Source organism: Fomitopsis serialis (genome assembly GCF_022376445.1).
Source record: "Fomitopsis serialis strain Sig1Antser10 chromosome Unknown B0H18scaffold_28, whole genome shotgun sequence".
Classification (NCBI taxonomy): domain Eukaryota; kingdom Fungi; phylum Basidiomycota; class Agaricomycetes; order Polyporales; family Fomitopsidaceae; genus Fomitopsis; species Fomitopsis serialis.
The window spans coordinates 51,316-76,424 of NW_025954988.1; the positions used below are offsets into that span (position 1 = coordinate 51,316).

The 25,109-nt window shown below is 56.7% G+C and overlaps 11 protein-coding genes across 11 annotated transcripts; 5 read left to right on the top strand and 6 right to left on the bottom strand.

The window, feature by feature from the left end:
- Nucleotides 1-140: 140 nt before the first annotated feature.
- B0H18DRAFT_1118510 (uncharacterized protein) lies at nucleotides 141-1,512 on the top strand (the record flags this gene model as incomplete). Its single annotated transcript, XM_048033802.1, has 3 exons — nucleotides 141-269; nucleotides 327-512; nucleotides 970-1,512. The coding sequence occupies 3 exons, from the start codon at nucleotides 141-143 to the stop codon at nucleotides 1,510-1,512; spliced, it is 858 nt and encodes a 285-aa protein (XP_047894070.1).
- A 662-nt stretch (nucleotides 1,513-2,174) lies between these two features.
- B0H18DRAFT_1003627 (uncharacterized protein) lies at nucleotides 2,175-4,668 on the bottom strand. The gene is made up of 6 exons (XM_048028435.1): nucleotides 3,858-4,668; nucleotides 3,369-3,826; nucleotides 3,136-3,308; nucleotides 2,866-3,079; nucleotides 2,729-2,814; nucleotides 2,175-2,670 (listed from the first exon to the last, which is right to left on the bottom strand). Exons 1-6 carry the CDS (start codon nucleotides 4,601-4,603, stop codon nucleotides 2,356-2,358), a joined length of 1,992 nt encoding a protein of 663 aa, XP_047894071.1. The 5' UTR covers nucleotides 4,604-4,668; the 3' UTR covers nucleotides 2,175-2,355.
- A 751-nt stretch (nucleotides 4,669-5,419) lies between these two features.
- B0H18DRAFT_1084766 (uncharacterized protein) lies at nucleotides 5,420-6,191 on the top strand (the record flags this gene model as incomplete). The annotated part of the gene is made up of 6 exons (XM_048031824.1): nucleotides 5,420-5,538; nucleotides 5,590-5,623; nucleotides 5,653-5,698; nucleotides 5,752-5,848; nucleotides 5,900-6,017; nucleotides 6,072-6,191. 6 exons carry the CDS (start codon nucleotides 5,420-5,422, stop codon nucleotides 6,189-6,191), a joined length of 534 nt encoding a protein of 177 aa, XP_047894072.1.
- A 119-nt stretch (nucleotides 6,192-6,310) lies between these two features.
- On the bottom strand, nucleotides 6,311-9,418 carry B0H18DRAFT_1084767 (uncharacterized protein; the record flags this gene model as incomplete). Its single annotated transcript, XM_048031825.1, has 22 exons — nucleotides 6,311-6,397; nucleotides 6,458-6,703; nucleotides 6,759-6,789; nucleotides 6,845-6,978; nucleotides 7,032-7,101; nucleotides 7,158-7,184; nucleotides 7,241-7,270; nucleotides 7,333-7,364; nucleotides 7,439-7,514; nucleotides 7,547-7,639; nucleotides 7,691-7,748; nucleotides 7,872-8,034; nucleotides 8,086-8,089; nucleotides 8,160-8,259; nucleotides 8,314-8,375; nucleotides 8,435-8,507; nucleotides 8,564-8,626; nucleotides 8,680-8,714; nucleotides 8,774-8,927; nucleotides 8,985-9,072; nucleotides 9,121-9,266; nucleotides 9,319-9,418. The coding sequence occupies 22 exons, from the start codon at nucleotides 9,416-9,418 to the stop codon at nucleotides 6,311-6,313; spliced, it is 1,872 nt and encodes a 623-aa protein (XP_047894073.1).
- Nucleotides 9,419-9,569: 151 nt separating this feature from the next.
- Nucleotides 9,570-10,452, top strand: B0H18DRAFT_1003641 (actin-related protein ARPC3). The gene is made up of 4 exons (XM_048028436.1): nucleotides 9,570-9,674; nucleotides 9,722-9,821; nucleotides 9,881-10,168; nucleotides 10,225-10,452. Exons 1-4 carry the CDS (start codon nucleotides 9,669-9,671, stop codon nucleotides 10,365-10,367), a joined length of 537 nt encoding a protein of 178 aa, XP_047894074.1. The 5' UTR covers nucleotides 9,570-9,668; the 3' UTR covers nucleotides 10,368-10,452.
- On the bottom strand, nucleotides 10,453-12,235 carry B0H18DRAFT_1003644 (Nin one binding Zn-ribbon like-domain-containing protein). Its single transcript, XM_048028437.1, has 4 exons — nucleotides 11,966-12,235; nucleotides 11,782-11,912; nucleotides 11,068-11,609; nucleotides 10,453-11,007 (listed from the first exon to the last, which is right to left on the bottom strand). Exons 1-4 carry the CDS (start codon nucleotides 12,195-12,197, stop codon nucleotides 10,683-10,685), a joined length of 1,230 nt encoding a protein of 409 aa, XP_047894075.1. The 5' UTR covers nucleotides 12,198-12,235; the 3' UTR covers nucleotides 10,453-10,682.
- A 1,180-nt stretch (nucleotides 12,236-13,415) lies between these two features.
- B0H18DRAFT_290915 (3-isopropylmalate dehydrogenase) lies at nucleotides 13,416-15,195 on the bottom strand. Its single transcript, XM_048037434.1, has 5 exons — nucleotides 15,004-15,195; nucleotides 14,912-14,946; nucleotides 14,684-14,860; nucleotides 14,092-14,632; nucleotides 13,416-14,041 (listed from the first exon to the last, which is right to left on the bottom strand). Exons 1-5 carry the CDS (start codon nucleotides 15,015-15,017, stop codon nucleotides 13,654-13,656), a joined length of 1,155 nt encoding a protein of 384 aa, XP_047894076.1. The 5' UTR covers nucleotides 15,018-15,195; the 3' UTR covers nucleotides 13,416-13,653.
- Nucleotides 15,196-15,485: 290 nt separating this feature from the next.
- On the bottom strand, nucleotides 15,486-17,735 carry B0H18DRAFT_875807 (Vps5 C terminal like-domain-containing protein; the record flags this gene model as incomplete). The annotated part of the gene is made up of 4 exons (XM_048040452.1): nucleotides 15,486-16,427; nucleotides 16,485-16,840; nucleotides 16,908-17,349; nucleotides 17,418-17,735. 4 exons carry the CDS (start codon nucleotides 17,733-17,735, stop codon nucleotides 15,486-15,488), a joined length of 2,058 nt encoding a protein of 685 aa, XP_047894077.1.
- Nucleotides 17,736-17,885: 150 nt separating this feature from the next.
- B0H18DRAFT_1003650 (GTP cyclohydrolase II-domain-containing protein) lies at nucleotides 17,886-19,716 on the bottom strand. Its single transcript, XM_048028438.1, has 2 exons — nucleotides 19,370-19,716; nucleotides 17,886-19,334 (listed from the first exon to the last, which is right to left on the bottom strand). The coding sequence occupies exons 1-2, from the start codon at nucleotides 19,578-19,580 to the stop codon at nucleotides 18,094-18,096; spliced, it is 1,452 nt and encodes a 483-aa protein (XP_047894078.1). The 5' UTR covers nucleotides 19,581-19,716; the 3' UTR covers nucleotides 17,886-18,093.
- A 2,243-nt stretch (nucleotides 19,717-21,959) lies between these two features.
- On the top strand, nucleotides 21,960-23,258 carry B0H18DRAFT_290992 (uncharacterized protein). Its single transcript, XM_048037435.1, has 3 exons — nucleotides 21,960-21,970; nucleotides 22,039-22,945; nucleotides 23,000-23,258. The coding sequence occupies exons 2-3, from the start codon at nucleotides 22,179-22,181 to the stop codon at nucleotides 23,160-23,162; spliced, it is 930 nt and encodes a 309-aa protein (XP_047894079.1). The 5' UTR covers nucleotides 21,960-21,970; nucleotides 22,039-22,178; the 3' UTR covers nucleotides 23,163-23,258.
- Nucleotides 23,259-23,489: 231 nt separating this feature from the next.
- B0H18DRAFT_875712 (uncharacterized protein) lies at nucleotides 23,490-24,918 on the top strand (the record flags this gene model as incomplete). Its single annotated transcript, XM_048040442.1, has 9 exons — nucleotides 23,490-23,584; nucleotides 23,739-23,807; nucleotides 23,872-23,932; nucleotides 23,987-24,076; nucleotides 24,131-24,208; nucleotides 24,255-24,302; nucleotides 24,356-24,434; nucleotides 24,494-24,646; nucleotides 24,683-24,918. The coding sequence occupies 9 exons, from the start codon at nucleotides 23,490-23,492 to the stop codon at nucleotides 24,916-24,918; spliced, it is 909 nt and encodes a 302-aa protein (XP_047894080.1).
- Between the last annotated feature and the right edge of the window lie 191 nt (nucleotides 24,919-25,109).

Below are 25,109 nucleotides of genomic sequence, written 5' to 3' on the forward strand. Positions count from 1 at the left end.
GCGGCGCTCGCGTATAAAGCACGTCCCTCCCCCTTCTTCCCCCCACGGATGTTCAACCGCAACCACCACTAGCGCAACAGCTGAACACGTCCCGTCTCACGCGCAACTCGTACAGCGCACTTAGCACATTCAACGCATCGATGCAACGTCTCGCACGTTGGGTCGCGTCAGGTTTGAGTCCCTCCCCCCTGCCACAACCATCGGAGGGGATCGAGGGAGAGCGGTCAGTGGATGTGTCGACAAGAGTTGAGGAGGCTGGAACGTCTAACGTGAGTGAAACGCCACATCCCTTGTCAAGAGTCGTGCGTCCTCAAGGTCGTTCAAAGTCAACAAGTGCCGCAGAGCGGCCACATAGCCCCCCAGCGGAAAAGAAAGACAAATCCGCTGCGAATGACGAACAAGTGCAGCGTAATGCTGCCCTTCTTGCTGAACTCGGTATTAAGACGCGAGATTTCGCGTACGAGAGCAAGCTGCCCCCTATCCGGTCCGTTCCCTACGTACCCGTCCAAACGGTGCGCCTCGCGTAGCAAGCCCGCTCAAACGCAAGCGACGCGACGAAGATGAGGGGCCTGTAGAAGAGTACGAGGGCCAAACCTTCTCCTTCACTGCGGAGAAGGGGGGCAAGACACGGCGGAAGAAACAGAAGCTGGTACCGGTGGAGCGAACGCCCACCGAGCCAGTGGACTTTGAGGATCCCCCCGCGCATCCTCACGGCCAGTGCGCACCTACGGTGTCGCGACTTCTCGCACATGCTCGCCGTCCTCGAGCACCCTTCCCAAACTTCGTACCCGCGCACGCCTCCCCGCCACTCTTCACCACCAACGCCCCTCACACGCCGGCCCTCGCAGCCAGCGGGTGATGCGTCCCCCTCCCAGTTGCGTCCCAGGGCACGTCCCAGGACACAGAGGGATGGGTAGTACCCCGTGGTGACGCCCAAGGCTCACTGCATGCACCCGTCGAGGTCACCAGTGCCGTCCCCGCGTCCAGCTCGACACGCCCTCCCGCCTCCCCCCGCCCGAAGATGTGACCTACTCACAGCTCGGGTTCACCCCTGACCGGTCGCCCTCAAGCGAGCCGGCCCACCGCGAGGCGTCACCGCCGCCAATACGTCCTCTGACGTTCACCCCGACCTCGGGGACACCCAGCGGCTCGTCACAGCCGCCCCCATCGCTGCCTGCCACTCGGCGACGCCGCGGGACCGCCGCCGCCACTGCTCGCGGTTCGACCCGGAGGACCCGGCAACACGACGTCGTCGAGCCGCCCGCGCCCGCGCGCTCATCGCGGTACAACCTCCGCGAGAGGACCGCTCCCGTGCGGGGAGTACCCGCCGTGAAGTCCCGTGCTGTGCGCGCGAATGCGTCGCGCCAGGAGGGAACGGGGAAGGGCGCCGCGTCGCCCCCGAAGAAGGGCAAGGGCAAAACTGCCCAGGCGTCTGCGCCCAAACGAGGGCCCAAGTCTTCCCCGCCAAAACGGACGACGAGGAAGACTGCGAAGCAGGCACTGTTAACATAGGCCGGTCACCCTTTGGACGGCCGAGAACGACGACGGAACGAATGAACGAGCATGAAGAAGCGAAACAAAAGGTGTAAAATAATAAACGGCAATGGTGTCAAGGACGGCTCGACACGAGCGGCCAAAGAGAATTCACGATTAACTTGTGGGTGGTTTTCTATTCTCTCTATTGGCGTCGGCGTGTTCTCAAGTGTTGCCCGCATTGGCGTTTGCAGTATCCCTCATACCTATTGCGGTCGAAACATTTGCCCACATTCCGCCTATCTCTATTCCCATTCCCATTCCCATTCCCAGTCCAATCAATTCCATTCCTATCGGTCTCCATCAGCACTCCCATCCTCATACTCATTTCCATTCTCACAAACAAGGACACAGAAGATGATGACGCATTCAAGATCGTGTATTGAGCATCGCATTGCTATTTTGTTGTACCCGTGTCCCGCTCTCGGATCGCTGTCAGTCTAGCATACCAGTTACCCAGTTGTAGCTCTAATGGGGGTGAACGCAATTATTTCTCTTATCTGACATCACTCCTCGACGGAAATGAGAGCAACTGATCGTGTGCCGGTTCCAATGGTCTGACTGAACATATTGGAAGAGACGCAGACACGTCTGCATTATGGTTGAGTCGGACGGCCCTTAAGTAACACGCAGTATTGAGCGGGTCTTGTACACAATCGACGAGTCACATTGTAGTTCCTGAACTACAGCTATGCAAGAAACAGCACCAGTCCGTAGAGCCTAATGATACAGCTGGCGTCGTAATAACTTAGATCCTCCAACGCTACAACCGAATATCCGCTAGATGAGGTATCGCACTTAGGTTCGACGTCCTATCGCCCGTCACTCTGCATATACCCATCCCCTCGCGATGGCCAACTGAAGGACATCGCCGGCGCACGCAGGGCCAGTAGGGTCTACCACCGTCTTCGGCACCTTCGCTGGCGCCTGCGTCTTCCGCCTCGACTTGCGGCTGACGGGCTGGGGCTTGCAGGCCGCGACGCAGCGGCCGAGCAGCTCCTCTATCTCGACGAGGCAGCTGTAGCACTCGCGTTCTGTGAAGGCGAGCTCGCTCATCCGGGTGGTGGTCTTCCTCGCGGTGGACGGGGGACGGAGGCGCTTCGAGTGGAGGAGCTTCTGTGCGAGGTAGTGCAGCCACTGCAGCGAGAACCGAGTCAGGCTGTCGGTCACGGCATGGATGCGGTCGTCAACTCACCATGACGTTCGTGAGTGGACGGTACGCTTTCCAGGAATCACCGTTGTGCACCCGCATCATCCGGTACACGTCGAACTGGTAGTCTCCTGACGCTTCGCGTGAGCAGAGATTCCTGCGGGAGAATTCGAGCGACGTACCCTCGCCTTCGAAAATCTCTTCTTCGAACGGCGTCCAATGCGTCTCGGTCCCGCCACTGTCCGAGGTCTCCATGCGAGCGAGGCCAAGATCGATGACGGTCGCTTCTATGCCATGCGACTCGTCGTCCATGGGCGTCTTGCTCAAACCTCGGTGCGACGTGGATGTAGTAGGTCCCGTCTTCACCAGAATCTGGCCCCAGTGCAGGTCGCGATGCTGCAGGTAGATGTCAGCAAGAGAGTACGGCATGAACATTCTGAGCTACAACGAACCTCAAAGCGGACGAGGTCTTCTGCCTCTGCTAACGTACGTGTGACCTGCCAGAACAAGCTGCATGCCTGCTTCCAGCCCGTCTTGGCCGCGGTCTTGAAGGTGAACGTCTCAAGATCGGGCCCACCGTTGGGCAGGACGATGATTGCGTATAGCTGCGACACGTTGAAGGTATCTAGGGCATCGCATTATAAGTTGTTGTAGTCAGAGAGCAGCAGCGCAATCGTGCGCTTACCTGGTCGTACGCTCTCGCTGCCCTTCTTCGTGTTATAGTTATCCCAGAGGTCGAGCAGCATCGAAGGATACCTGCCGCGTACCACGTACGTCCTCAGGAGCTTCACAAAGCCATGGCACACTTCTCCCATTGCACGAGTGACGATGATCTCCTTCAGCACGTCCCTTGCATCACTCGGCGCTGGAGACTCCAGTCCATCATCATCCGTAGAGACATCCGGGCGCTCTTCGTCGCGTAGCGGGATGACCTTCAAGACGACATCGCCGATGCCAAACACCTCTGAGTACGACGCCTCGCCAATCTTCTGGAACGTGGCTGGTGCCTTGGCACCGCCAACACTAGTTTTGGCATCGAGGTAATCGCTGTATACGATTGGGTCCATAGGGAAGAGGTCAATGAAGGCGGAGAACTCGTGGGGGGTCTGTTGCGCGCATTCTTCCAGAGCGGCAGGAGGTGCGCTGGCTGCGGAGGCACATGTACATCCTCCACCGATTTGCGTGTCGTCGGAGATAGCGCAAGGTTGGAGAAGTCGAAGGAGAGGTCAGGTCAGTGGGTGTCGTCGGAGAAGGCGGGGAAGGGGGAGCAGGGAAGATGGAGGCTCGGCCGCGCTGGGCACGGTATGGCGTGCCTTTGCGTTTCTTGGCAGAACGCAGAAATGGCGGCTGGCCCGGAACGAGGAATGGTCGATTATGCAGCTCGGGGATGGCTCTTCGGGGCTTGATGACTGGGGACGGGGATGGGGAGGCGCGGGCATACGAAGGTACGATGGGTTTGGGCGTCCATGGAACGAATACAGGTGCTGGTGGTGGAAGAGCAGATGTCGCGTAGGCAGCCTTTGGGGCAGCTGTTTGTTTGAGTATGGACTTCCGTTGCAAGCGGATAAGCGGTGAGGAGGAGGATGAACCTTGACTGTGCTTTTGCGGAGCCTGACGAGGCGATTTCGCAGAGAAGTCTGGTTTGGGAAGTCTGGCCAACGGAGCATTGTCTTCCCCTTCTGTGTCAGAGTCGTCGGATATAACGATGGGCCGTGCCTTGGTTCCTCGCTTCATCTTCGCCGGCTTGGGAGCAACGTTCTCATTCGCATCGGACGAAATGTCAGAATAGCGCGGCCGACCTGATGGCCTTCTTGTCTTCTGAGTGCCCGTTGTTACTCCGTCTGCACGGTTGACCTGTACGTCTGTTCTGGATACACGTCGCTCCTGGCTTACTCGGCGACCTGCGTGGTCGAGGACCATGATGTCAACGGTAACAACCGGAGACAAAGACACAAGTGGTGACGCCTTGGAGGAGTTAACTCTGCGTTTCTTGACAATTGAAGGTACAGCAGGCGAGCCGGGGGCATTGGGAGAGAAGACCGCCAACGGGTGACGGACAGGTACGGATACCTCAGCTTTGCCTACTTTCGCAGTCTTCGGTGATTTCTTCGGCTTCATAACAGTCTTTCTCGTTGGCTTGATGGATGGTTCGGGGTCTCGCTGGGGCTTCCGCTTCGCGGTAGGCTTTAGCTCTGGGGATAAATCCCACTGGGCCGAGTACCTGTTCTTCGAAGTGGGCTCCAGGCGCGTATTCGCATCATACGACTTTGCTTCAAGATTTTCTGAGCGCCGGTAGTCGTCCGAAGCATCGACTATGCGCCGCCCACGCCGTCCGTAGGCGACAACCTGTTTCGTTCTTCCGCTAAGCATTGCGATAATTCTGAGAAGGCCATGTCAGTACTGCTATGAGCCGAGGGTGCCTGCTACCCACAGAGCCCAGATACACGTACACCAGTCTCTGAGCAGAGCCAGAAGCATATACGGCGAACGGGCGGGCGAGATGGTGATGATCGAGTTCAACCTGTTCAGCCACCCAAGTTCAAGTTCAACTCGTTCGCGACGCGTTTGACCACGTGCCACGCGTACCGCGTTCGCCAGCGCCTACGCGCTCTTTCCACAGCAGGGACGCGCATTATACGCGACTTGACGCGACGTGCCACCATACTTGCCTGGCCAAGCACCTTCTTTCCATCGGGCTCCGTACTGAGATATCTATCTTCTCCTTGAATCGTCTGAATGGCACTGCCGCCACCTCTACGAGCATCTGTTACGCCTGCTGAGCTGGAGCTGATCGCCTGTGAGCAGCTTGTCGAGATCGTCCCTCTCGTCGCGATGGAACGAACTGCATTATATCTGTACGAATTAGTCTTTTACGGACTTTTCCGTTGACGACGCGTATCAGGGAGCTACGGACCCCTGCGACCTCCAGCGAAGTGCAAGGTACCAATATGGATGGCCACCAACCTAAGCTGAAGAAGAAGTGCCACATCGTCCCGCCAGACTGGCTTAATGTAGGTATGGTGATCCACATCCTGTACGCGAAGAGCATTGCTAAGCGTGCGTGCCAGATTTCTTGCAGGATAGGCTAACACGCGAAACCACGCAACCTGAGTTCAGTGAACTGCCATTTCGTTTCGCGGAGGTCGCCAAGGTCCTGTTAGACGTGTGCGTACAACCTCAGAGCACGGGGGCCATACATGTTGACTCTAGGCTCAGCGCATCAGACGATATATCAAATCCAGACAAAGTTCGTTCACTACTCCAAGACATCCGCGAGGCACGACAAGCCAAGAGTCGAGACGGTGTGTCGAAAATCGATCACAGTGAACTTAGTGTAAGCACTTGAACATTGTGGTAGCCACATATCCCACTGACGGCGATTGTACAGCTCCCAAATCTCTGCGCCATGGAAATCAATGAAATCCGACCGTTCTTCGTGCGTTCGATGGGCGTCTTGACCCAGCTCGTACGGCAACAGGATCCAGGACAAATGGACCAAATGGAATGACAGGGTACCAGTTTTCAGCACCATAGCATGTCACCTATTCGTGTATATCATCTGTACAACATGTATTTTCTCCACCACTGTATACCAGAATTGTATTGATGACCCAGTCCGCAAAGCCGTCACCGCTTCGCCAGCAACAGTTCCTTCAGCTCTCTCATCTGCTCCCTCATCATCTCGATCTCGTTCAACATCAAAGCTTCGTTCGACTGCACAGGCGCAACACACATCATCATCCGCTCATTAACCACATACATGAGGGGACTTACCCGCGTCGTATCCGGGAACGCCTTCACAAGCTCCTCAAATGGCACTCTACTAATCTCGAGGCCTTTTGCGCGGTCACCCGGGTGCACGCCCGGGTCCTCGAACTCGGGCGTGTCCTCGCCGCCTTCGTCTGGATGTGTGAAGAAGTCGCGGATCCACCGGTTCTTGGATGGGTCCAGCTCGGCCTCGTACAGAGCGATGGCGCAGAGCGGGATGAAGAACAGGACCATCATGACGCAGCGGTTGACCTTATGCGGAATATACGATTAGTATGATAGTCTCCTGGGGACGGGCAGAGCTTACTCTGTCGTATGTTCGCTTGCTCACGAAGAATCTAGATGAAGAAGTCTGATGAAGGCAAATCCATTTCCTGATGATGGAGCACTTACTCGAGAGGCGCGACGAGAAGGATTTCGACGATATTGAACGGAGCGGGATAGACATACTCGTCAGGTGCACGAATCATACCGCCAACTTTACCAGCAAAGTACGTGAGGTACTCCGCAGCAGCGTCCTCAACAACCTTCAACGGTATAATCAGGGAGAGGAAACAGTAAGAGAGAACAGTTGACTGACATCGTCATACGCCGATGAGAACAGCGAGATGAGAACGTTGATGAGGATGACAGCGGTCGCAATGTTCCAGCTAGACGAAGGCATCCGTTCTCACACATGCACCAGTTGAGAAGGAAGAGTGCGCACCCGTAGTACAGCCATTGTCCCGCAGTGCTATCACACGCAAGTTGAGACCCGTCAGTCATCTGAATCGCGACGAATACTCCCACCTGTTAGCGAACATGTCGTAATTCGGTGACCTATTGCATATCCAACATGAGATCATAAGCAGCAAAACCACGACAGCAAAAAGAACACGGACTGTAGCAACGCCTGGATCAAGACATGCACAACCTATCCTCGCCAACAAACAAACCAGCAGCCTTGAGTTCCTCTTGTATCAATGAAAGACCCGAGAATAAACGCACCTCATACGCATGGTCGTTCTGCCCGTCTGCAGCGTCTATGCATACAGTCCCTGCAAGAACCCGATGCCGAGCAGACCTAACAGCTACAAGCCATGTTTGAGCGCCAACCCAAGGAGTATCCCGAAGGATGGACCCACCCCGAAGAATATACCCGACTCCTTCAGCATGCGCGCGACGCAAATCTGCATCGTCCCCACGGGCCTGAGGGCCGGTTAGCCCAACCTGCACTGCATCGCTAAACTGTCCACGTACTGGAACCCATCGAATATCGGTATGACCTCTGCATCACGCCATTGGTGAGCATAGGGTACTTACCCGCACCTACCCGCAGTATATCTCACTCACTCATCCTACCCCAAACGACGCGATCAGTTTCCACATCAACCCATCTCGACAGTTCCTTACCAAATCAAAGGCGCGACGAAGCTCAGACACTGGAACGCGCGCAGACGGAACGTCACACTCTGCGGCTCCACGGAGAAGATCCCCGCGACGCGCAGCACGAAGGCGACGGTGAGGAGCGAGTCGGTCGTCACGCTAATGATGTCCCAGAATCCGAGCGTGCGCCATGAGACGAACAGGAGGAGCTTGAAGAGCTAGTACGCGCGATCAGGGGAAGGGGCGGGAGTATGTAGAGTTCGGCAGACTGACCTTGTGCAAATCTACGGCAATGTTTCGAGCGCGTTGAGAACATGGCGCGTACATATTCTGGCTCAGACACTCACCGTCGAAGGAGAACGCGAGGCCGAGGACGTACATGACGACTTCCCAGAAGTCCAATTCGGAATGCTCGGGGTTTAGCTTGTCTAACGGTTCACGCACTAGTACAAACACCATAAGCTAATTTGCTGTCCAAGCCTCTTGAAACAACTCACCTGCTTGAGAGTACGCAAACAAGAATAATATCCAAACTACGATACGGAAGATGTTTTGGTATCTGTAGTTCTCAATATTGTGAGCGGGAGGCAACAATCAAAGCTAAGTTATTGACAATACCTTGGTACCGAGAGGCGTCCAGGGCTCAAATGAGCCCAGAAGCCGTCATAGCCATATTGCCTGTACGGCACGACTGCGTGGAATCAATGTCAATGTTAGAAGCGATGCCTGGTGAAAAACGGAGCGCACAATCAATTTCATGATCGTCTTCATGCTTCTGCACAAGCTGTCCTCGCCATAGGAAGTTGATAACTAGTTACAGAAAACTTCAACCTGCGAACAGCTTCGAACATCGTGGTCCTTACTGTCCTGTGCTTCCGTCGAAGACAAAAATATTGTACTATGTCGATGCAACATCAGTGGGCCTGCAAGGTCTGCAGAGAGCAATGCGAGGCAGACCAGTGAGAATCGATAGCCAGCTCAAGAGCACTCGCTTTCTCGCTGTCATCCTCATCGACCTCTTTGAATCTGAATCGGGTGGACAGCATGACGACAGTCTTGTCGGGCGGAGCTAGATGAATGACGCGACGGGCGAGGACTTCGCATGCGATAGCTGCATAGGTCGGAAGTCAAACAACTTTCAAAGAGTACAGACATAGAGCGCACATACCCCTTCCCAGGTTCTCTCCATAGTCCGCAGGATTCGTATTGGCATCCCACATGAACTCTTTCCGAGCCCTTAGCAAGGCATATGGCAACTACCAATTCGTGAGCCAGATGCAATGGGGTGTCAAAATCCTACTTACTGCTTGCACGAAGTCTCCTGCAGCTCGGGTGTATGCATCGATGACCTGCGGGGTAATGACCCTGCTCGTTGGATCCTCAATGCTCTCTGGCGACACTTCCACTGGCAATAGCTTGAGTGTGAGCGCGCGTACGCGCTTGATCAAGTCTGTGCGATAGCTTCAGTTTCCAGCCCTCGTTGTATGCCCGGTAACGCGTACTGGTCACGGTCTCTGGCTCTGGGCGGTTGCGGGAATAGTAGGCAGCGGGGAGAAGGCCTGCACGGTCATCCTCTGCGTCGCCATTTATTCGTTCAGACATTCGGAATCCTACAGCGGTCGTATGTCGAAGAACCAAGAAGCTGAAGAACACACGGAGGCAGCGCGCAGCAGTGTGTTCGCGGTGCGCAGAGGCCGCGAGAGGTCGGGGCGGGCGTGCCTGAATGACGCACAGAGCGCGTTCCGGTCACATGGCCGTAACTGACCGCCCCTCGGCATCGCCCGTCCAACAGCTCGCTGTGGCGATCGCTTGACTGCGAGTACTGCACCCTGCCAGACGCGTGCACGCAACCATGCCAGTAAGCCCGCCCATTCACTGCCTTACCGGTTTTGACGTGTTTGTTAGGCATACCATTCGTCGTTCAATGAGGAGCCAGACATCCGCCAGGTCGGCAACATGGCCGTCCTGCCCATCAAGACCAAGTTTCGTGGTCCAGCACCACCAGGTGCGCAGCGCCCACTCGATCTCCCATGAATCTTGAAAGCAAACATCGTACACGTTTAGCGGACTACTCACAAGCCGACGTCATCGACGAGACCATCGACCTCTTCCGTGCCAACTCCCTCTTCCGCAACTTCGAGATCAAGGGCCCCGCCGACCGCCTCCTCATCGTCCTCATCCTCTTCGTATCCGACTGCCTCGCAAAGATCGGCTCTGCGCGGACGGTTCCAAGCCAGCTAGAGGCCAACAAGATGCTGAACACGCTATCCGTGGACAACTTCCCTATTCCCGGCGATGCCACCTTCGTTCTGAACGCGCATTACGCGCCTCCCGCCAGCAGGGCTGATGCCGGTATGATGTGTCTGTTCGTCTGCGTCGTCTGTTTTCTCAGCTATTATGACATCCAGATTACCTGCGACAATATTTGGTCCAGGTGCGGCAAGAGCTCGCTGCGCGTCTCGTGGAGAAGCTGTATGCAGACGGCACGGGAAAGCCCAGCAAGTGGTGGATGTCGTTCCAGAAGAGGCGCTTCATGAGCAGGAGCACTTGAGCCAAAGCAATGGATCGTGTACGCATATCCAAAGATGTACTCTTTATTTTATTAATCCTCTGGAAACCTACAACTGGCTAACCCTACGAAGAACTGCGTCGATCGTACATGCTAACTCCCAACCACGTCTCCTCAGCCCAGCTTATTTCTTCCTTCTCCTCTCATTAGGGTTCTTCTTCCCGTACCCAATGACCGGCATATCCCCATCAAAGCCCCTACTCCTCATACTCCTCCCCTTCCCGCCCGCGCTCGCGCTCATAATCTCCGGCACCCAATCCGGGTCCATCCAGCTGCCCAGAGCTGCTCCGCCCTCGCCTATCCCCCACGACTCGCCACGCTCAAGAGCCTTTTCTCTTCCCTGTCGCGCTTCCCGTCCGCGCGCTTTTTCGCGCGCTGCCACGCGAGCTGGTCCTCGCGCAGGACGAGGCCATCGCCCGGCCCGCCCTTCGCGGTGCCAGGCTTGGGCGCGGGGATGGAGTAGATCGTGCCCCGGGTTTTGAACTGGAAGTTCCTCTTGAGGTGCACTTGGAGTGCGGGTGTGTTTGGCCCGGCGGTGGGTGAGGAGATCGTGACGGAGGCCCGCAGGAGGGAGGGGTTCCCGCAGGAGGGGCAGAACTTGCGTGAGTTGTCCTTGCAGATTCTGAGAGTGAAAGTGTGAGCGCTCCCGTCTCCGATGGATGACTGGGGAAGAAAGACGCACTTAAAGCAAGCATGGCATCGCAACACCCAGCTCTTCACCCGCTCGATCCGCTTCCCTTCCACGCTCACCAGCCCCAGACCCATCTGCAATAGCACGTTCTGCATCGCAAAATCCGCAGTCATACACCCTACGGGGATATGCTCCCGCTTGCCCTTGCCCTTCTTGCCCGTCTTGTCGGATGGCAGCAGGTTCAGCGCGCGCGATTTGTGCAGAGCGACGTTAGATGGGGTGATCCACTCGCCCTCGCCCTCGTCGTCGTCATCGTCCGAAGGGTCGTCGTAAAGCGGTTCAGGCCGTGAGTCCGTGTGGGCTGCGTTCGGTGGTGCACTAGATGGGATAGTAGATGAGGCAGGCTGTGAAGGTGTTTCTTTCGGCTGCTCCTCCTGATCTCGTATTGGCTGCAATTCCACGTCCAGAGGTTGCCTCTCTTGTTCGTCATCTTCTGCTTCATAATCGATACCGGCCTTGGTCTCCTCTACCTCCTCATCCTCGTCCAGATCTGACGATGATGGTATGTCCGTGTTGTTGTCCGCGTCGAATGGCTCTTCTGCACCGTTTCTTCACCAGCCAGTTCATCCGCTTCCTCATGCTTGGGATCTTGAGCTCTTTTGGCTGTGATTTCAGGTGTCCCCTGAACATCGCTCGGGGTACTCGCATCGTTAATCTTCGCAGGCAGATCAGTCATGCTTTCGCGAAGGATCCTCCCCAACGCACCTTCTCTGCCTCTCCGGAAGTCTTGGTTTGCTCCCTCTCCTTCACGTCCAACGCATATGTCAAAGCCAACACACACAGATCCGCATGCGAGAGCACCGAGTAATCACCCGTCTTCTTCGCAGACTGTATCACTATCCCTCTCTTAGCTCTCCCTACCACACACCTACCAATAGATCGCACTCACCATGTGCCAGCGACGCGGCGTCAGGGCCCCGCACGTCGATCCTCACGCCCGCCGACAGTCCGAGCCTCTCAAAGTGTTCCCTGGCGCGCTTGTCCTTCAGCTCCTCGAGCACCTGCGGCACGGTGTAGTACGTCTCTGCGAGCCCGCGCAGGGGCGAGAGCGAGAGCAGCGGGCCCGCGTCTAGGACGAGGTGTTTGCAGGTGGGTTTTGTGTTGGTGGATGAGGAGGCCATGTCTGCAACGGCTAGCGGTAGTGGTGGCTGCAGGTGCTAGAAGTCAAAAATTCTGTGGAGGACGGATCGCGATCTCGATCGAAGACGCTGTCGTCAAATTCGGACATGCGAATTTGACCGCCACCTGCCACTGTTCGCCGGGGCAACTTGGCCCACTGGCCGATGTCTTCCTCTCCTGTATGTTCAATTTCTGCGACGCTCTTGCTTTCGACGGTCGTTGACCTCACCATTGTGATATATGTCATTCTGGATCTAGAAGTGACCACAAGCCTGATTATCCCAGACGTACGTTCAAGGTCACATCGTCCGGGTATGTACGAAGACCGCCGACCGGCTCGGTCTGGCGACCCTCGCCTTGTGGACTGTAGTGGACCGGATCCTGGCTACATCGGAGCGTCGAATTCTCCGTTGTGTTGGACCTGTTGTGCGTTTCAGAGTTAAAATTCCTTGCTATTATTAATCGGATTCTTCGGACGCAACGTAGTGCAGGACGAGATGTCGCTCTATCATCATGGCGGCGCGTACGGTCATTGCATATAGCCTGACTGCGTACTGCAACACGGTTTCTCTCACCTATTTCTCTGTCGTCCACTGAAACCTTTACTACCAATATGACTCCTCAGCAGATGGCCGCGCGCGTCCAGCAGCTGAGCAGTCAGATTCACTCCCTCGAGCAGAACATCGACCACCGATGTATCCTGCGCGATCAAGCCCTGGACCGCGCCAACTCGTTGGAGAACTGGCTTTTAACTCAAGCAACGAATCATCCTCGTTCGTCCGCTCAATTCACTCTGATCATTAACTTCTTCGAGGTCCACTGACTTTTGGGCACATCGGCAGACGCCGCCGCGGCGCGCGTCAGCCTCATCCAGGCGCAGAACGTCGTCCGCGAGTCCGACGTTCATATTCGAAACGGCCAGAACCAGATGGCCTCTCTCACGCAGCAGCGCTACCAGCTCCAGGCCAACCTACAACGCGTGCAATGGAACGCGTATAATGCCAGAGTTGTGCAGTTGAACCACAACGCACGCGCTGTGGCCCGCCGCTGAGGTTGAGGCAGCGTAGTTTGTATATCAAACGCCGCCAGTACTAGTTGTGCGTGAGAGCCTCAAGTGACACACGCCTGATTCACACTGACCTGACTCCTGAGCCCTCAGGTTGTTCTCCAGCACCGCAATGACAATAAATTCGGTTTCCAAGCTAGCATCAGTTTGTGCCCTGTCGACATGGTAGAGTCGTATCAAGGTGTTGAATGGTTTGATGATTGTTCATCTTGACAATGTGGGTTCTACCAGTATGCTCTCAGCCTCAACCATCAACGGCTTCGACCATCGGTCAAGCAAGCTACAGTGGTCTCCACTCGATTGAGATGGAAGTACTAAACATACAACTGGTGTTGCTACACGAGGGAGACCTGGGGCTACGCACTCAGTACGCTTTCATTGCTGCAACACCGTCACGCCAGTGATGCCTTCAGGACCTCGACAATCTTGTCACCGATCTCCGTCGTCTTCACGCTCCCGCCAAGATCCGCCGTTCTCAGCTCGAAGCCGCCGACATCCTGGTTGTCAAGTACCTTCCGTACGGCGCCTTCGATGGCCTGCGCGTACTTGTCGAGACCCAGCGAGTACCGGAGGAGCATCGCCGCGCTGAGGATAGTGCCGATCGGGTTCGCAATGCCCTTTCCGGCAATGTCGGGTGCGGAGCCGTGGATGGGCTCGTAGAGACCGTACGTCGGCTTGAAGTCCGGTGAGAGGGCATCCGTGACGGAGGGCGCGCCCGCAAGGGATGCTGACGGGAGCAAACCGAGCGATCCAGGAATGACACTGGCCTCGTCCGAGAGACTGGATTTCTCACGTCAGTATAGCGAGAACGACAGTGCGATATTACTCACATGTCTCCGAAGAGGTTCTCCGTGACGAGGACGCCGTTCAGCTTTTTGGGGCTGGCGACCATGACCATGGACGCCGAGTCGACCAGGGTGTGGTCTAGCTGGAGCTGGGGGTACTCATTCTGCAACGTCTCGACAACGACCTTCCTCCACAGCCTCGAGCTTGCAAGCACGTTCGCCTTGTCGACTGAGTGGATCGCCAACGGCGGGTTCGCATTCAGCGCGATCTGCGCTGCCACGCGCGTGATCCGCTGCACCTCAGGGATGCTGTAGATCATCGTGTCGTAGGCGACGTCGGGCTCCGATGCCTGACCAAGCTCTTTACGTTCGCCGAAGTACGCGCCTCCAATTAGCTCGCGGATGATGATGATGTCCGTGCCTTGGGCAATCGAGGCCTTCAGCGGGGAGTATGCGAGGAGCGAGTCGGAGGCGAAGTTGCATGGCCGGATGTTGGCGTAGAGGCCGAGGGCTTTACGGAGCCCCAGAAGACCTTGCTCAGGGCGCACTTTGCTGTTGACGTCCCACTTGGGCCCGCCGACCGAGCCTATGGTTAGGTCTCAGAATGTACCAAACCATGAGAGGGCAAATGACATACCCATGAGGATGGCGTCGGCTTCCTTGCAAGCCTTGAGGGTCGACTCCGGCAATGGGTGGCCGGTAGCATCGATGGCACACCCACCGAAGAGGTGCTCCTCGAGCTTGAGCTCGATGTCCGGGGATGTAGCGGAGACGACTTCAAGCACCCGGACGGCCTGAGCAACCACGTCGGGGCCTGGGATGATGTTAGAGATAAATTAATCTGGGACTGATACGCGCTACATACCAATGCCATCCCCGGGGAGGACGACCACGCGGAATCTACATGATCGTGAAGAACTCAGCACGTATTCTCCCGAAAGAATTGGATGTGCTCACGACTTCTTGGGCATGATCGAGGAAGAGAGAAAGCGTTGTACGGATTACACCAAGCTGTCTCTCCGAGATATATGGTTTGCGGAGAGGGTTGTTCACGGAGGGCCGTTCAGAAGACAACGCGAGTCATAGGACATGGAGAGCCTTCTTCCGATGGATAATTGCGGTCACGTGATCGAGTATCGCGTCAGTATGTCCGCATCCGTGAAATCCTGGACGAGGAAACAGTACACGGTGAGTAGCTCGAACAACCAGAGGCGATTAGATGGGCTGCATGACCAGTACGTGCTGTTTATGCGGGTGCATTGGTATATAGGTGCCGACGCCCAACGATAAGTGATACTGCAGACCGGGGCCGACTACCGCTGCACCGTGACTTCTGGGTCGAACCCAAAACGACACGCCTGAGAACAGCAAAAGATTCCATTTATATCCGGAAGCACAACAGAGTCGGGGTGAAAGCAATAATAAATCGCGGTATCCCGTTAGAACATATTCGCAAGCTTGCTCGCTGCCTCCCTCGCGTCGAGCCTCGGCCTCTGCGGCGTCACCCTTACAGACTGAGACATAGTGATCGGCCTCCCCGTGAGCGGATCCACTGCCAGCGGCGATGGTTGCGGCGACGCAGCGCCGCTGGACGCAGGAACACCATTCGACGACCGCGAGAGCGAACCTCCTAGAGGGCCCATCGAGTTCGCCAATGGGTGCGGGGATGGCTGAGGCTGAGAAGCGGCAGCGGCGCTGATATATGTGGAACCGTGCAGAGGCGATTCCGGCATAGTCTTCCCCGTGGTGAGTGGCGAACTCGCGCGTGGAGCGTTGAACGTCGACGCGAGAGGTGATGACGGCGGCTTGACAAACATCGACTTCGTCCCATCGACGAAGCGCCCACCGAGAGGCGGACCATCCGCAAGGGGAGGGGCGAACGACGTCTGCTGGGGTCCCGGGGAAGACGGGCCGGCGCCGGGTGACTGCGGGGGCAGGGACCTGATGCTCGCTGAAGTCGAGGTAGCGGGCGACGCTGGCAAGGGCGGTTGAGGCGATGCGTTGGCAGCCCTGGAAGGCCCGGGTTGAGACGGTGACGCCGCTAGTGTCGGTGGTACCCTGAACGAGCCCGTGGGCGCCGCTGAAGCTGGGCGAGGAGCGGGTTTGGTGAAATCTTCGAGGGGTGGGACGTACGACGGGCGGGGTGCGCCGTTGGTCTTCGCCGGCGGGATGAACTTCTTGTTGGCATTGCTGATGTCGGGCTTGAGAGCCTCGAGTTCGCGCAGCATCTGGCGCTCGTACAGAATAGAGGAGCGGACGTGTTCTACGAGAGCCGTCGCCACATCTTCGGTGACAAGCTTTTTGTGCCTGTCGAGGGCTCGGTGCAAATTCTGCGAAATGCCTTCCGCACGCTTCGCCAGAATCATCTCGTATTTGTTTGCCTTCATTCATAGTGAGCTGGAGCGAAGCAGCTACCTATCAGAAATTGTAAAACGTACCTCCTCCATGTCTTCGAGTGCCTCATCGACCTTTTCTGCCCTGATATTACTACTTGCCTTCAGTCGTTCCAGAGTCCGACGCTTAGAGATTGACGCCTTGACGGCAGCTTGATAGTCCTCCAGCACCGCTGTTCGCTGCTGCAGAGTCTCTCTGGCAGACCGAGCGTTCAAACCCTGATAGCCCAGCGAGTCGCCGACAATCACGCATTCGCTGATACCCTGCGCCTGGTCGAGGTCTGCCACACTATGCCACGCCCTGCCAAGCTTCTGGAACGCATTCCCCAGCGGCGGGTGCGCCTCCGTCGTAGCCACGTTCACGAGTTTGTTGCCCATCTCCGCGCGCACAGCACCGAGTGCTACAATCCCCCATGATGGCGTGTCAGCTGTCAACGCAGAGATCGACAGACCGCAGGATGCACGCACTCTTTCGGGCCCGCGAGAGCTTGTCGATCGCCTTAGCTGCCTCGAAGTACTGTCCCTCCAGCTTCGTCAGCTCGAACCGCGCGCGCTGCAGCTCCTCGTCCTCGTCGGGCACGCGCGGCTTGATCAGGCTGAACCCGCCCGACGCCTTCCGGCGTGCGTTCGGCGTCGGCTGGTACCCAAAGTCGCTCTCGATGAAGGACCGCAGCTCTTCTTCTTGGAGCAGGATGGGGTCCTCGCAGATCCGCGTCAACCACCGCTGCAGCATAATTTTGACGAGGCGGTCGTCTTCCTCGTCCGTCGGCGCGGAGGTACGGGGCAGGGGTAGGGCGGGTATAATAGTCTGAGGAGTCGTGTGCACGACAGTCTCGTAGAATTGTTGAAACTCGACGTAGGAGCGCGATACGTTGCGATACGTCGTGCCCGTGAAGTTTGCTAAATTCGTCTTACGTGCGCAGTAGGGCAAGCGTGAGCAATGCGTGCACACCTTACTACAAAAGACTCAAAACATACCTGCGCGTCGAATTTCACCAGAATGTCCCGCCGATTCCTGTCCAAGCCTGTAATCCGCACTCTGAGATACGGCTCCGGCCGCTCATACTTCGCGCCATTGGAGCCGGTCGTGACAAGCGGCGAGATGAGACCCGGCTCAGGCTGCCCATATATCTGCGGCTCCTTCCCATACAGGCCCCCCGCGGAGCGCAGAGAGTCCGTGTGCAAAGGCGCAGGACGGGGCAGGTTGGGTATCGGCGTGTTTGGGACGTGCGGCGTCGTGGGCCATGGCGGCTCTTCGGAGGCGAAGCCGTTGCTCAACGGGTCGAATGTGCTCATCGCGTCTGGGCGCTGTCAAGGGGAGTAGCGAGGGCGGGCACGGAATGGGAGCGCAGTGAGAAGGGGATGGCAAGGAGTCGCAGCCACGAGCGCGGTGGCGCGCGCCGGTCTTGGATGGACTTTGCCGCACGCGTCGGCCGCAGCTTGTCATGGGCTCCTACAAGCTCCTACCGATCCATCCTCCACTCGACCGTCTGACCACAATCTGCTCTCAAACTTCATGTTCACCATGTCCTGGTCGCTGGGACGAAACATAGAAAATATAGAAATAAACAGTTATACCCAATAGATCAGTACGCTACAGAATTGTCTTCGATTTGTCCTAGTTACTATGTTTGCATTAGGGTTACACTGGGGGCTATGGTTGCGACTGGTCCATGATGCCTAGGGGCAGCATATGTCCCATTTTCAGTACCTTCGTGCGCAGGTACTTGTCTAGATCTTCTCCATGCACCTCACCCCCACCAATCATGGTCACCCCACTCGCGTCCTCCTCCTTCATAGGCGCATCCTGGCCGTGCTCATGCTGGTGCTGCCGGCGCTGCCACGAGCGGGGAACCATCGGTACGCGCTCAACAATCCGGATACCCTCCTTCTCCAGCGCCTGCACCTTGTCTGGGTTGTTCGTCAGCAACCGCACGCCCTCGCCGACCTCCGTGCCCAAGCCGAGGTCACGCAGGATCGCAGCAGCGACCTCGTACCCGCGCTCGTCCGCGCCATGCCCGAGCATCAGGTTCGCCGTGACGGTGTCGTGGCCGAGGTCCTGGAGGTTGTACGCGCGGATCTTCGACAACAAGCCGATGCCACGGCCTTCCTGGCGGAGATAGACGACGGCACCCCGCCCAGGTATAGTCGTCGGCGTTCCCTCCGCGGTGGACGCGGCGGGTGGGAGCGTGATGGGCTGCGAGATCTGCCGGATGGCTTCGTCGAGCTGCTCGCCGCAATCGCAGCGCATGCTCCCAATCGTCTCGCCAGTGAAGCACTCCGAGTGGATGCGGATGAGCGGTGAGGGTATGTTGTCCGTGGTGACGTTGGCGTGTGCCTCCGGCGCGGAGGGCCGCTGGGAAGTGGGGGAGAGGCGGCCGACGTAGGCTCCCCGAGTTATACGGTCCGCCTCCGTCTCGGAGTCGGACCACACCGCGTCTAGAGAGCGGCTGCGGATCGGAGGGGCGCGCTGGGGTGTCTCTTCGTCGAACTGCGCAGGGTCGACGACAATGGCGAGGTGCTCCTTGTTATCGCGGTTGTTGTGGTATAGGTGGAGGAAGACTGGTCCGTGGGGCGTAGGCACCCGTGTCCGAGCCATGCATTTCACCCCGACCTCCGCGGAAGGTTTCGTAACCTTGGCCGCAGGAGCATGAGAGGTCGAGGAGGCTGGCTCCGGATGCAATAGGTTGGAAGGTGGTGAGGAAGAAGCCGGGACTGTGCGCGGTGCAGGGGAAGGTAGGTTGTCGGTCCTGCGCAGTGGATCCCCCGCTTCCCTCGTACGTCCGTTCTCCTTCTCCTCGTCCACTACAATGCCCTGCTCCTTTACCCTTTGACTCCGAGGCGCCTGCCTGCTGACATACTTCAGACGTGGTTTGCGGGCCTGGGTGGTCTCCCCTGGAATCTCGTCCAGTCGTATGCCCCCTCGGCACGGGGGTCGCCCACTGCAGGGAAGAAGTCATGGGCGTAATGGTTGCGAGTGACATGCGGGCCGTAGGCAGCCGCTGCTGCCAATAGAAGGGGGTCGAGATCGGAGTCTCTCCTTCGAATTCCATGTTTGGTGGGACGCGGATCCGGAGCAGTAAGCATGTCGAGAAGGTCGAGGTCGGAGACCCCCTTGGTGATGCCTTCGAGCAGGTCCATGGCGAGCAACAAGCGCGGGGAGGGTATATGGTCAGGGAAAGAGGGGGGCGGGGGGCTCTAGGCTGTGGTTAGCGGAGGAGAGTCTTATACATTTCTGCAGGAGCATGGGGAACCCGGGGCAGATTCATCCTGGTAGGCCGACCATCTAGGCGCCCATGCGATGGAGTCACGTAAGCGAGATCGAGTCCACCGAATCTTCCCGTCTTTGTCCGTGCTTTCCTACGCCGGGCGCCTCTACTTACTCATACCGCGTCCAAACCGCGTCAACGACCTTACGCACGGCTGCGTAAAATCGCGCTCAACTGCAGCATCGCGTCAAAATACAACACGTCGGAACGCAGCATTGTCGACAGTTGCATTTCGTGGGACGGGCAGGATATGATTAGGAGCCTGTCTCAGGCTTGTGTGACCAATCTCATGACCTGGAGGGTGCCTACTGACAGACCTTAGACTTGCCCTGGTGAGCGAAAAATGCAGATTGTCGGCTTCTCGGACGGCTAACCAAGTATAGGATATCGATGCGGTGACCTTGAGATGTTGATTGACAAGTTGAGACATGACGCACGCAATGTCAGAGAAGCACAGTGGTGAGCGGCTGAAGAGGTTCCATGGCGCTCACTGGTTTATGTGGCTAGCGACTTTTTTTGGAGAAATCTACGGTAAGACGTGAGTGCAAAAAATACTAGACGGAGGCAGAGTGCCGCAGACGTTAGCGCATGCATAGAGACAGGAGGTCGAGTTTGGAGCGCGTTGGGCTCAAGTGACCGTCCGTCGGGAAGCAACGGTGAATGCATCAGCAGCTGAACATGCGAAGGCCCGCACAGCTCCGGGGTCGCCTTGGAATGCGGCGTTAGCGGAATGGACTGGTGTCTCGAGTGTATAGTTGTATGCAGGTTGGCGTTGGCGGGCAAACGCGGCGGAGACTCCATGGTTAGTAGTACGGCGCCGCTCGACTAGTATGAGCCTGGACAGACGTTATGTCTAACATGTTTCCACAACCCAGAGACAACCGCGAGAGTCGCGTAAATTTGGATCCTGTTCGCCGGGGTGGAAGTAGTATTCACTGCGGACAAACCGCGTTGTGCGAAGCGCTCACATGGTACTTACATTGAAAGGGCGTGTATATTTTTACGGCTCTAAGTCGGAGCTCCTAACATAGGGAATGGGATTCCTTTGTTCGGCCTAACATTTTGAATGTTCCTAGAATCGGGAATGTAAGTGTTATGTTCTTCCTATGTTCCGAAATCGTGCCATGTTCTAGGAATGTACTTCCCATGTTAGGGAAGTTCGCTTGATGGCTTACTAATATACACGCCCTTGCAATGTTAGGCCTATGTAAGCGCCTCGCACAATCCGGGTTGTCCGCAGTGATTGTAGATGAATTTGATTGGGACGCGTTTACAGCACCCTATCGCGCCCACGTGATCGTACCGCGAATGTCCTCGTGTAGCCATGTGTTGAACGAACGACGACCTTGCTTTCTTCCTGGCCACTCTACTGGGTGCCGTCGAGCATATACAGAGCTCTATAGTCTTTTTCTCTCTGTATTGCTCTGCGGTTACCTTCTATCGTAAGGCACCTGGCTCTCGAGACCGCAGGTTACCTTCTCGCTCCAACTTGAATTTCCCCAATTCGTTCAGGCAGCGTAACAGCCGTCGTACGCTACCGAGGCAGAGCTTGTCAGCAAGAGGAGCGCGAGATCCATTCCTCCTTTGTAAAGGTGAACATAGCTTGCCATGAGTGCTGGTCAAAACATGGCGAGCGGTCCTGCGACTCCCACAGGCAATTTGACTGCGTCGTCCTCAACGTGAGTACTCCAGCGCATCCCAGAACGCCACCAATCAACCGACTCTGACATATCAGCCCATCCACCTCGTAGCGAAGTCGACCCGGAGCTCCGCACAACAGTTGTGGGGATGCTGGCCAACGTCCTCAATGGCGGCTTCGCAGAGCTGGGCTACCACCCTGATCACCTCGAGCAAGTGCACAAGATATACGAATGGAACGCCCGTCTCCGCGACGAGAACGCCCGCCTCTTTGCAGACAACCGGAGGCTCGCCCAGCTGATCGGCATGCAAAACCAGCGGCTCACATCGCCCGTTCAGAACGGGGGCGCCAACACGATCATCCACGAGCTGCAAACCCGGAACCAGGAGATAGAGCTGAGTAGACAAGAGATACTTCGGCAACACGAACAAGCGTGAGTCCTGCCGTATTGTCACTACGCTGACTGAGATGGCGACGTCGCATGACATAGGACACGCGAGGTGATGATACTGCGAGCGGAGGTCAACCGCTTGAGCCAAATCCTACATTCAAAAGGTATCCCGTATGAGATAGACAGAGCCTCCCAGAATGCACCAAGCTCGAGGCCGATGACGCAGCCCATGGTACAGAGTGAATCATCGCCCTGACTGTAGCCTCTTCCGCGCCGTCGCTCAACCAATTCCTTTCGTAGATCATCATCTCGCGCAGGTGGCGAGAATCCGCCACTCGCAACTTCCTCCAATAAACACTGCATTCGCCGCGCAATCGGCTCAATCTGCGCCCGTTCACCAGGGTCGCCGACAGTCCGCAACAGCCCATCCCAATACTGCCATGTACCCACCTTACGCCCAGCCCTCGATCTCAGGCCGCCGAGGTGCTAGCGGGCCGACAACTCCCTCCATGGTGCACGATCAGCGCGAGCTGCAGCGTCTGCAAAACGAATATGCCTATCCATCAAGTTCTTCACGTCCCAACACTGCGCCGACGGTGGACATGCAGAAGAGAGTACCTGTCGTTGACCTCACGGGCGAACCGGATGAGGATGAGGATCCACGGGTAGCGAAAAAGCCACGACTTGCTTCGGAACCTGTTTCGAGCGCGGCCGAGGCTATGAGGGTCGCGGGTCCGTCCACCCCGCAACCGCAGAGGATGACCACGAACGCTCAGTCGTTCAATGGACAAGTGCCACTGGCGGCGAATGGAAGAGGGTACCCATCCTCTGTGCCTCCTACATGGGCGATGCCGCATGGAAACATGCCTACGTCAGCAAATGAGGACGTCCAGATGCGCTCCTCCGTGCAACAGATTTCACAACAAGTACTCACGGAGGTTGTCCAATCTGCACCACCGACGAATGTTCAGCCTACCGAGGCGGCGCAGACGCTTGGACAATCCGAACCAGTGCCGTCAATCTCAGTCGCTATGGCAAGCATGAGTGTGGACGTAGAGCATTCAGCACAGGCGACCCTTAACCCGAGTGCGGAGGTTGTCCAGCAGTGCATCGATGAAAACTTCGTGGAAGAGGAGAACGAGGACGAAGGGGAGGGTGGACAAGAGCGTAAGGAGGGCAGCGGGAAGCGTTGGTGTCGGATGTGCCAGTATGTCCTTGATACTATCTCTTGTGGAGGTACTCACGGCCGGACTCCCCGCAGGCTGCGCTATAATAAGGGCCTTTCTGACAAAGCCCCGGAGGCATTCCTCGTGGACGCTACCATGGAAGACCTCGCACGGCATTGCCAGGAGGAGCACCCGAAGGGATGGGTGTTCCTCCTGCAGAGATGTATGGAAGATCAAGAGTCTGATGAGGACGAATGAGTCTTGCCTTGCACGTTTCTATCAAGGACTATTGGTTGCATCGTTTTTCAGGAGGTGGAGTGAATTCTTGTCTTATGTGAATCCTTGGATCTTAATTTTCATTCTCTCGACGAGTACGTACACATACAATCATATCTCACATTGGCGTCTGGTTCGCAATGTCGTCTGGTTCCTAACTAGGCTGACGCTGGACTATGTGGCTATGCTGATTCGCCTCGCTTTAGTCGCATTTTTATCGGTACCGTCAGTTGGAATCCAAAGTAAGCAGGCCGAAAGACGTTTCCCTTTCACGTCGTGAGTACACGCTTCTACTCTCTCGACACCGCCATGAGTGCGAGCAGCACTGACGTTGGACCGCCGGATACCGGTACATCGGGGCCGATTCTCTTCCAAACACTGCTCCAATATCTCTTGCAAGGTGCGTGAATCGGGAATCGACGTTCGGGCTACCATTGATGATGTGTGCGGGAGAAGGGGTCATCTTGTCGCAGGAAAGTCCGACAACCCAGTCAAAAATTATGGCATAGATCGCTGAGCGACTGACCTTTCCATTATACAGGGCGCGAAATTCTGCAGCACGCAGGCGGGCCAGAACGATAGTGTTGCGTTGCGAATTTACGTTGTCGCTTTGGAGTTGCTATCAATGTAAGTTCGAGCACGGTCGTCTTGGATGTGTTCAGTTGAACAAAACATTGTCTTCCCATCACAGACTTCAAACAACTCTTGAAACATACAAAGTCTGGCATGAAGTCATTGACCACCGGCATTGGGTGCGCGGCGTTCGTAGGCCAGCTGCACCGAGACCTCTCTGAATTGTGTAACAGTACATGAGTCCCTTGCACTGGTCCGAGTTCCTTCTGAACGGGTTGATATGCACCTGCTGCGAGGCGTTCCTCCTCCGGAGGTGCTGGAAGGTGCGTCCGGCGTATTGCGAACATTGCTCAAAGTCTCATTTGCGGCCACCACAGATCACCGGCCAGAACAGCTTGATTCTACTTCCGCTGGCAGCACTGTCATTCGTCATGCTCGTTGCAAACGTATACCTGGTACGTGCATTGAGGATTGCCCCGGCCCTCGTTAACAGTGTACCAGGCTGTTCGGATCGCCAAGGTTATCGACATTGCAACAGGGTACGCCGACGTGAGCATTGGCATTTCGACTCTGATAATCAACCCCCTGACAAAACCGTGTAGCCGCTAAAAGCCGGACACTGGGCATTCCCACTCTGGGTGTTCAGCTCTCTTGTGCTCTCGCTCGGCCTGACTTGCATATGTGAGTTCCTGCTGCGTCACTCGCCACTTGAGCAAGGCTGGCTCAACCATACCGTCTAGTATCTTGGTACCTCTACCGGAGCAAAACTGGCATCCGCCAGACAGACCAACTCGTCCAGACCATCATCAACGCCACCTGGGAAACTGCGTTGCTGCCCACAATCTGCATGGTCATCGCTGCCGCCTTCTATTGCAGCAAAGAGGTAAGCCTCTGTCGCTTCCGCGATTGGGACACTAACTGACAGCGAGCGATGGCACAGCTGACGAGAGTCAGACACCTTGATCTGTTCTTCATCCTCCTGACGGCGAAACTCTACACCCTGGGCATTCTCCGAACCCTGAACCTGCGTATCAGGTTTCGTGAGCGCCTCGCCTCGCACGACCTAGGCGGCCGTCAGTCCCTGAGTGAATACCAGTGGGGGTCCGGAGAGTCGACACGGACGAAACGTACTGATCAGGTACGTCGCTATGTCATGTCAACCTGAAGCATCGTGTTCCAGTCGCTGATGTCCTCCAGACGTGCATCGGACCACACGATCCCGTCGATCCAAAGGCGGCTACGTTGATTCGGACCGCCTCGTCGAGGGTTGCCGGTAGGTGTGAGGCCTAGTTGTGCGACGATGGAATAAAGGCTAGCTTCGCTGATAACTTGACACGAGCTTCTCGCGACCGGTCT

Excerpts from the sequence above, each read along its gene's own strand:
- B0H18DRAFT_1003627 (XM_048028435.1), bottom strand. The coding sequence starts at position 4,603 with ATGGTCCTCGACCACGCAGGTCGCCGAGTAAGCCAGGAGCGACGTGTA. Across the intron at positions 3,309-3,368 it reads CAGCGAGAGCGTACGACCAG|ATACCTTCAACGTGTCGCAG; the intron begins GTAAGCGCACGA and ends GCGATGCCCTAG. Across the intron at positions 2,671-2,728 it reads GTCCACTCACGAACGTCATG|TGGCTGCACTACCTCGCACA; the intron begins GTGAGTTGACGA and ends TTCTCGCTGCAG.
- B0H18DRAFT_1003641 (XM_048028436.1), top strand. Across the intron at positions 9,822-9,880 it reads TCGTGGTCCAGCACCACCAG|CGGACTACTCACAAGCCGAC; the intron begins GTGCGCAGCGCC and ends GTACACGTTTAG. Across the intron at positions 10,169-10,224 it reads CGCCAGCAGGGCTGATGCCG|ATTACCTGCGACAATATTTG; the intron begins GTATGATGTGTC and ends TATGACATCCAG.
- B0H18DRAFT_1003644 (XM_048028437.1), bottom strand. The coding sequence starts at position 12,197 with ATGGCCTCCTCATCCACCAACACAAAACCCACCTGCAAACACCTCGTC. Across the intron at positions 11,610-11,781 it reads CTTCCGGAGAGGCAGAGAAG|CCATTCGACGCGGACAACAA; the intron begins GTGCGTTGGGGA and ends GGTGCAGAAGAG. Across the intron at positions 11,008-11,067 it reads CGATGCCATGCTTGCTTTAA|AATCTGCAAGGACAACTCAC; the intron begins GTGCGTCTTTCT and ends TTTCACTCTCAG.
- B0H18DRAFT_290915 (XM_048037434.1), bottom strand. Across the intron at positions 14,861-14,911 it reads CCTCCCCGGGGATGGCATTG|GCCCCGACGTGGTTGCTCAG; the intron begins GTATGTAGCGCG and ends ACATCATCCCAG. Across the intron at positions 14,042-14,091 it reads GAGAACCTCTTCGGAGACAT|TCTCTCGGACGAGGCCAGTG; the intron begins GTGAGTAATATC and ends TGAGAAATCCAG.
- B0H18DRAFT_1003650 (XM_048028438.1), bottom strand. The coding sequence starts at position 19,580 with ATGGACCTGCTCGAAGGCATCACCAAGGGGGTCTCCGACCTCGACCTT. Across the intron at positions 19,335-19,369 it reads CCCTGCAGTGGGCGACCCCC|GGGAGACCACCCAGGCCCGC; the intron begins GTGCCGAGGGGG and ends ACGAGATTCCAG.
- B0H18DRAFT_290992 (XM_048037435.1), top strand. The coding sequence starts at position 22,179 with ATGTACCCACCTTACGCCCAGCCCTCGATCTCAGGCCGCCGAGGTGCT. Across the intron at positions 22,946-22,999 it reads CGTTGGTGTCGGATGTGCCA|GCTGCGCTATAATAAGGGCC; the intron begins GTATGTCCTTGA and ends GACTCCCCGCAG.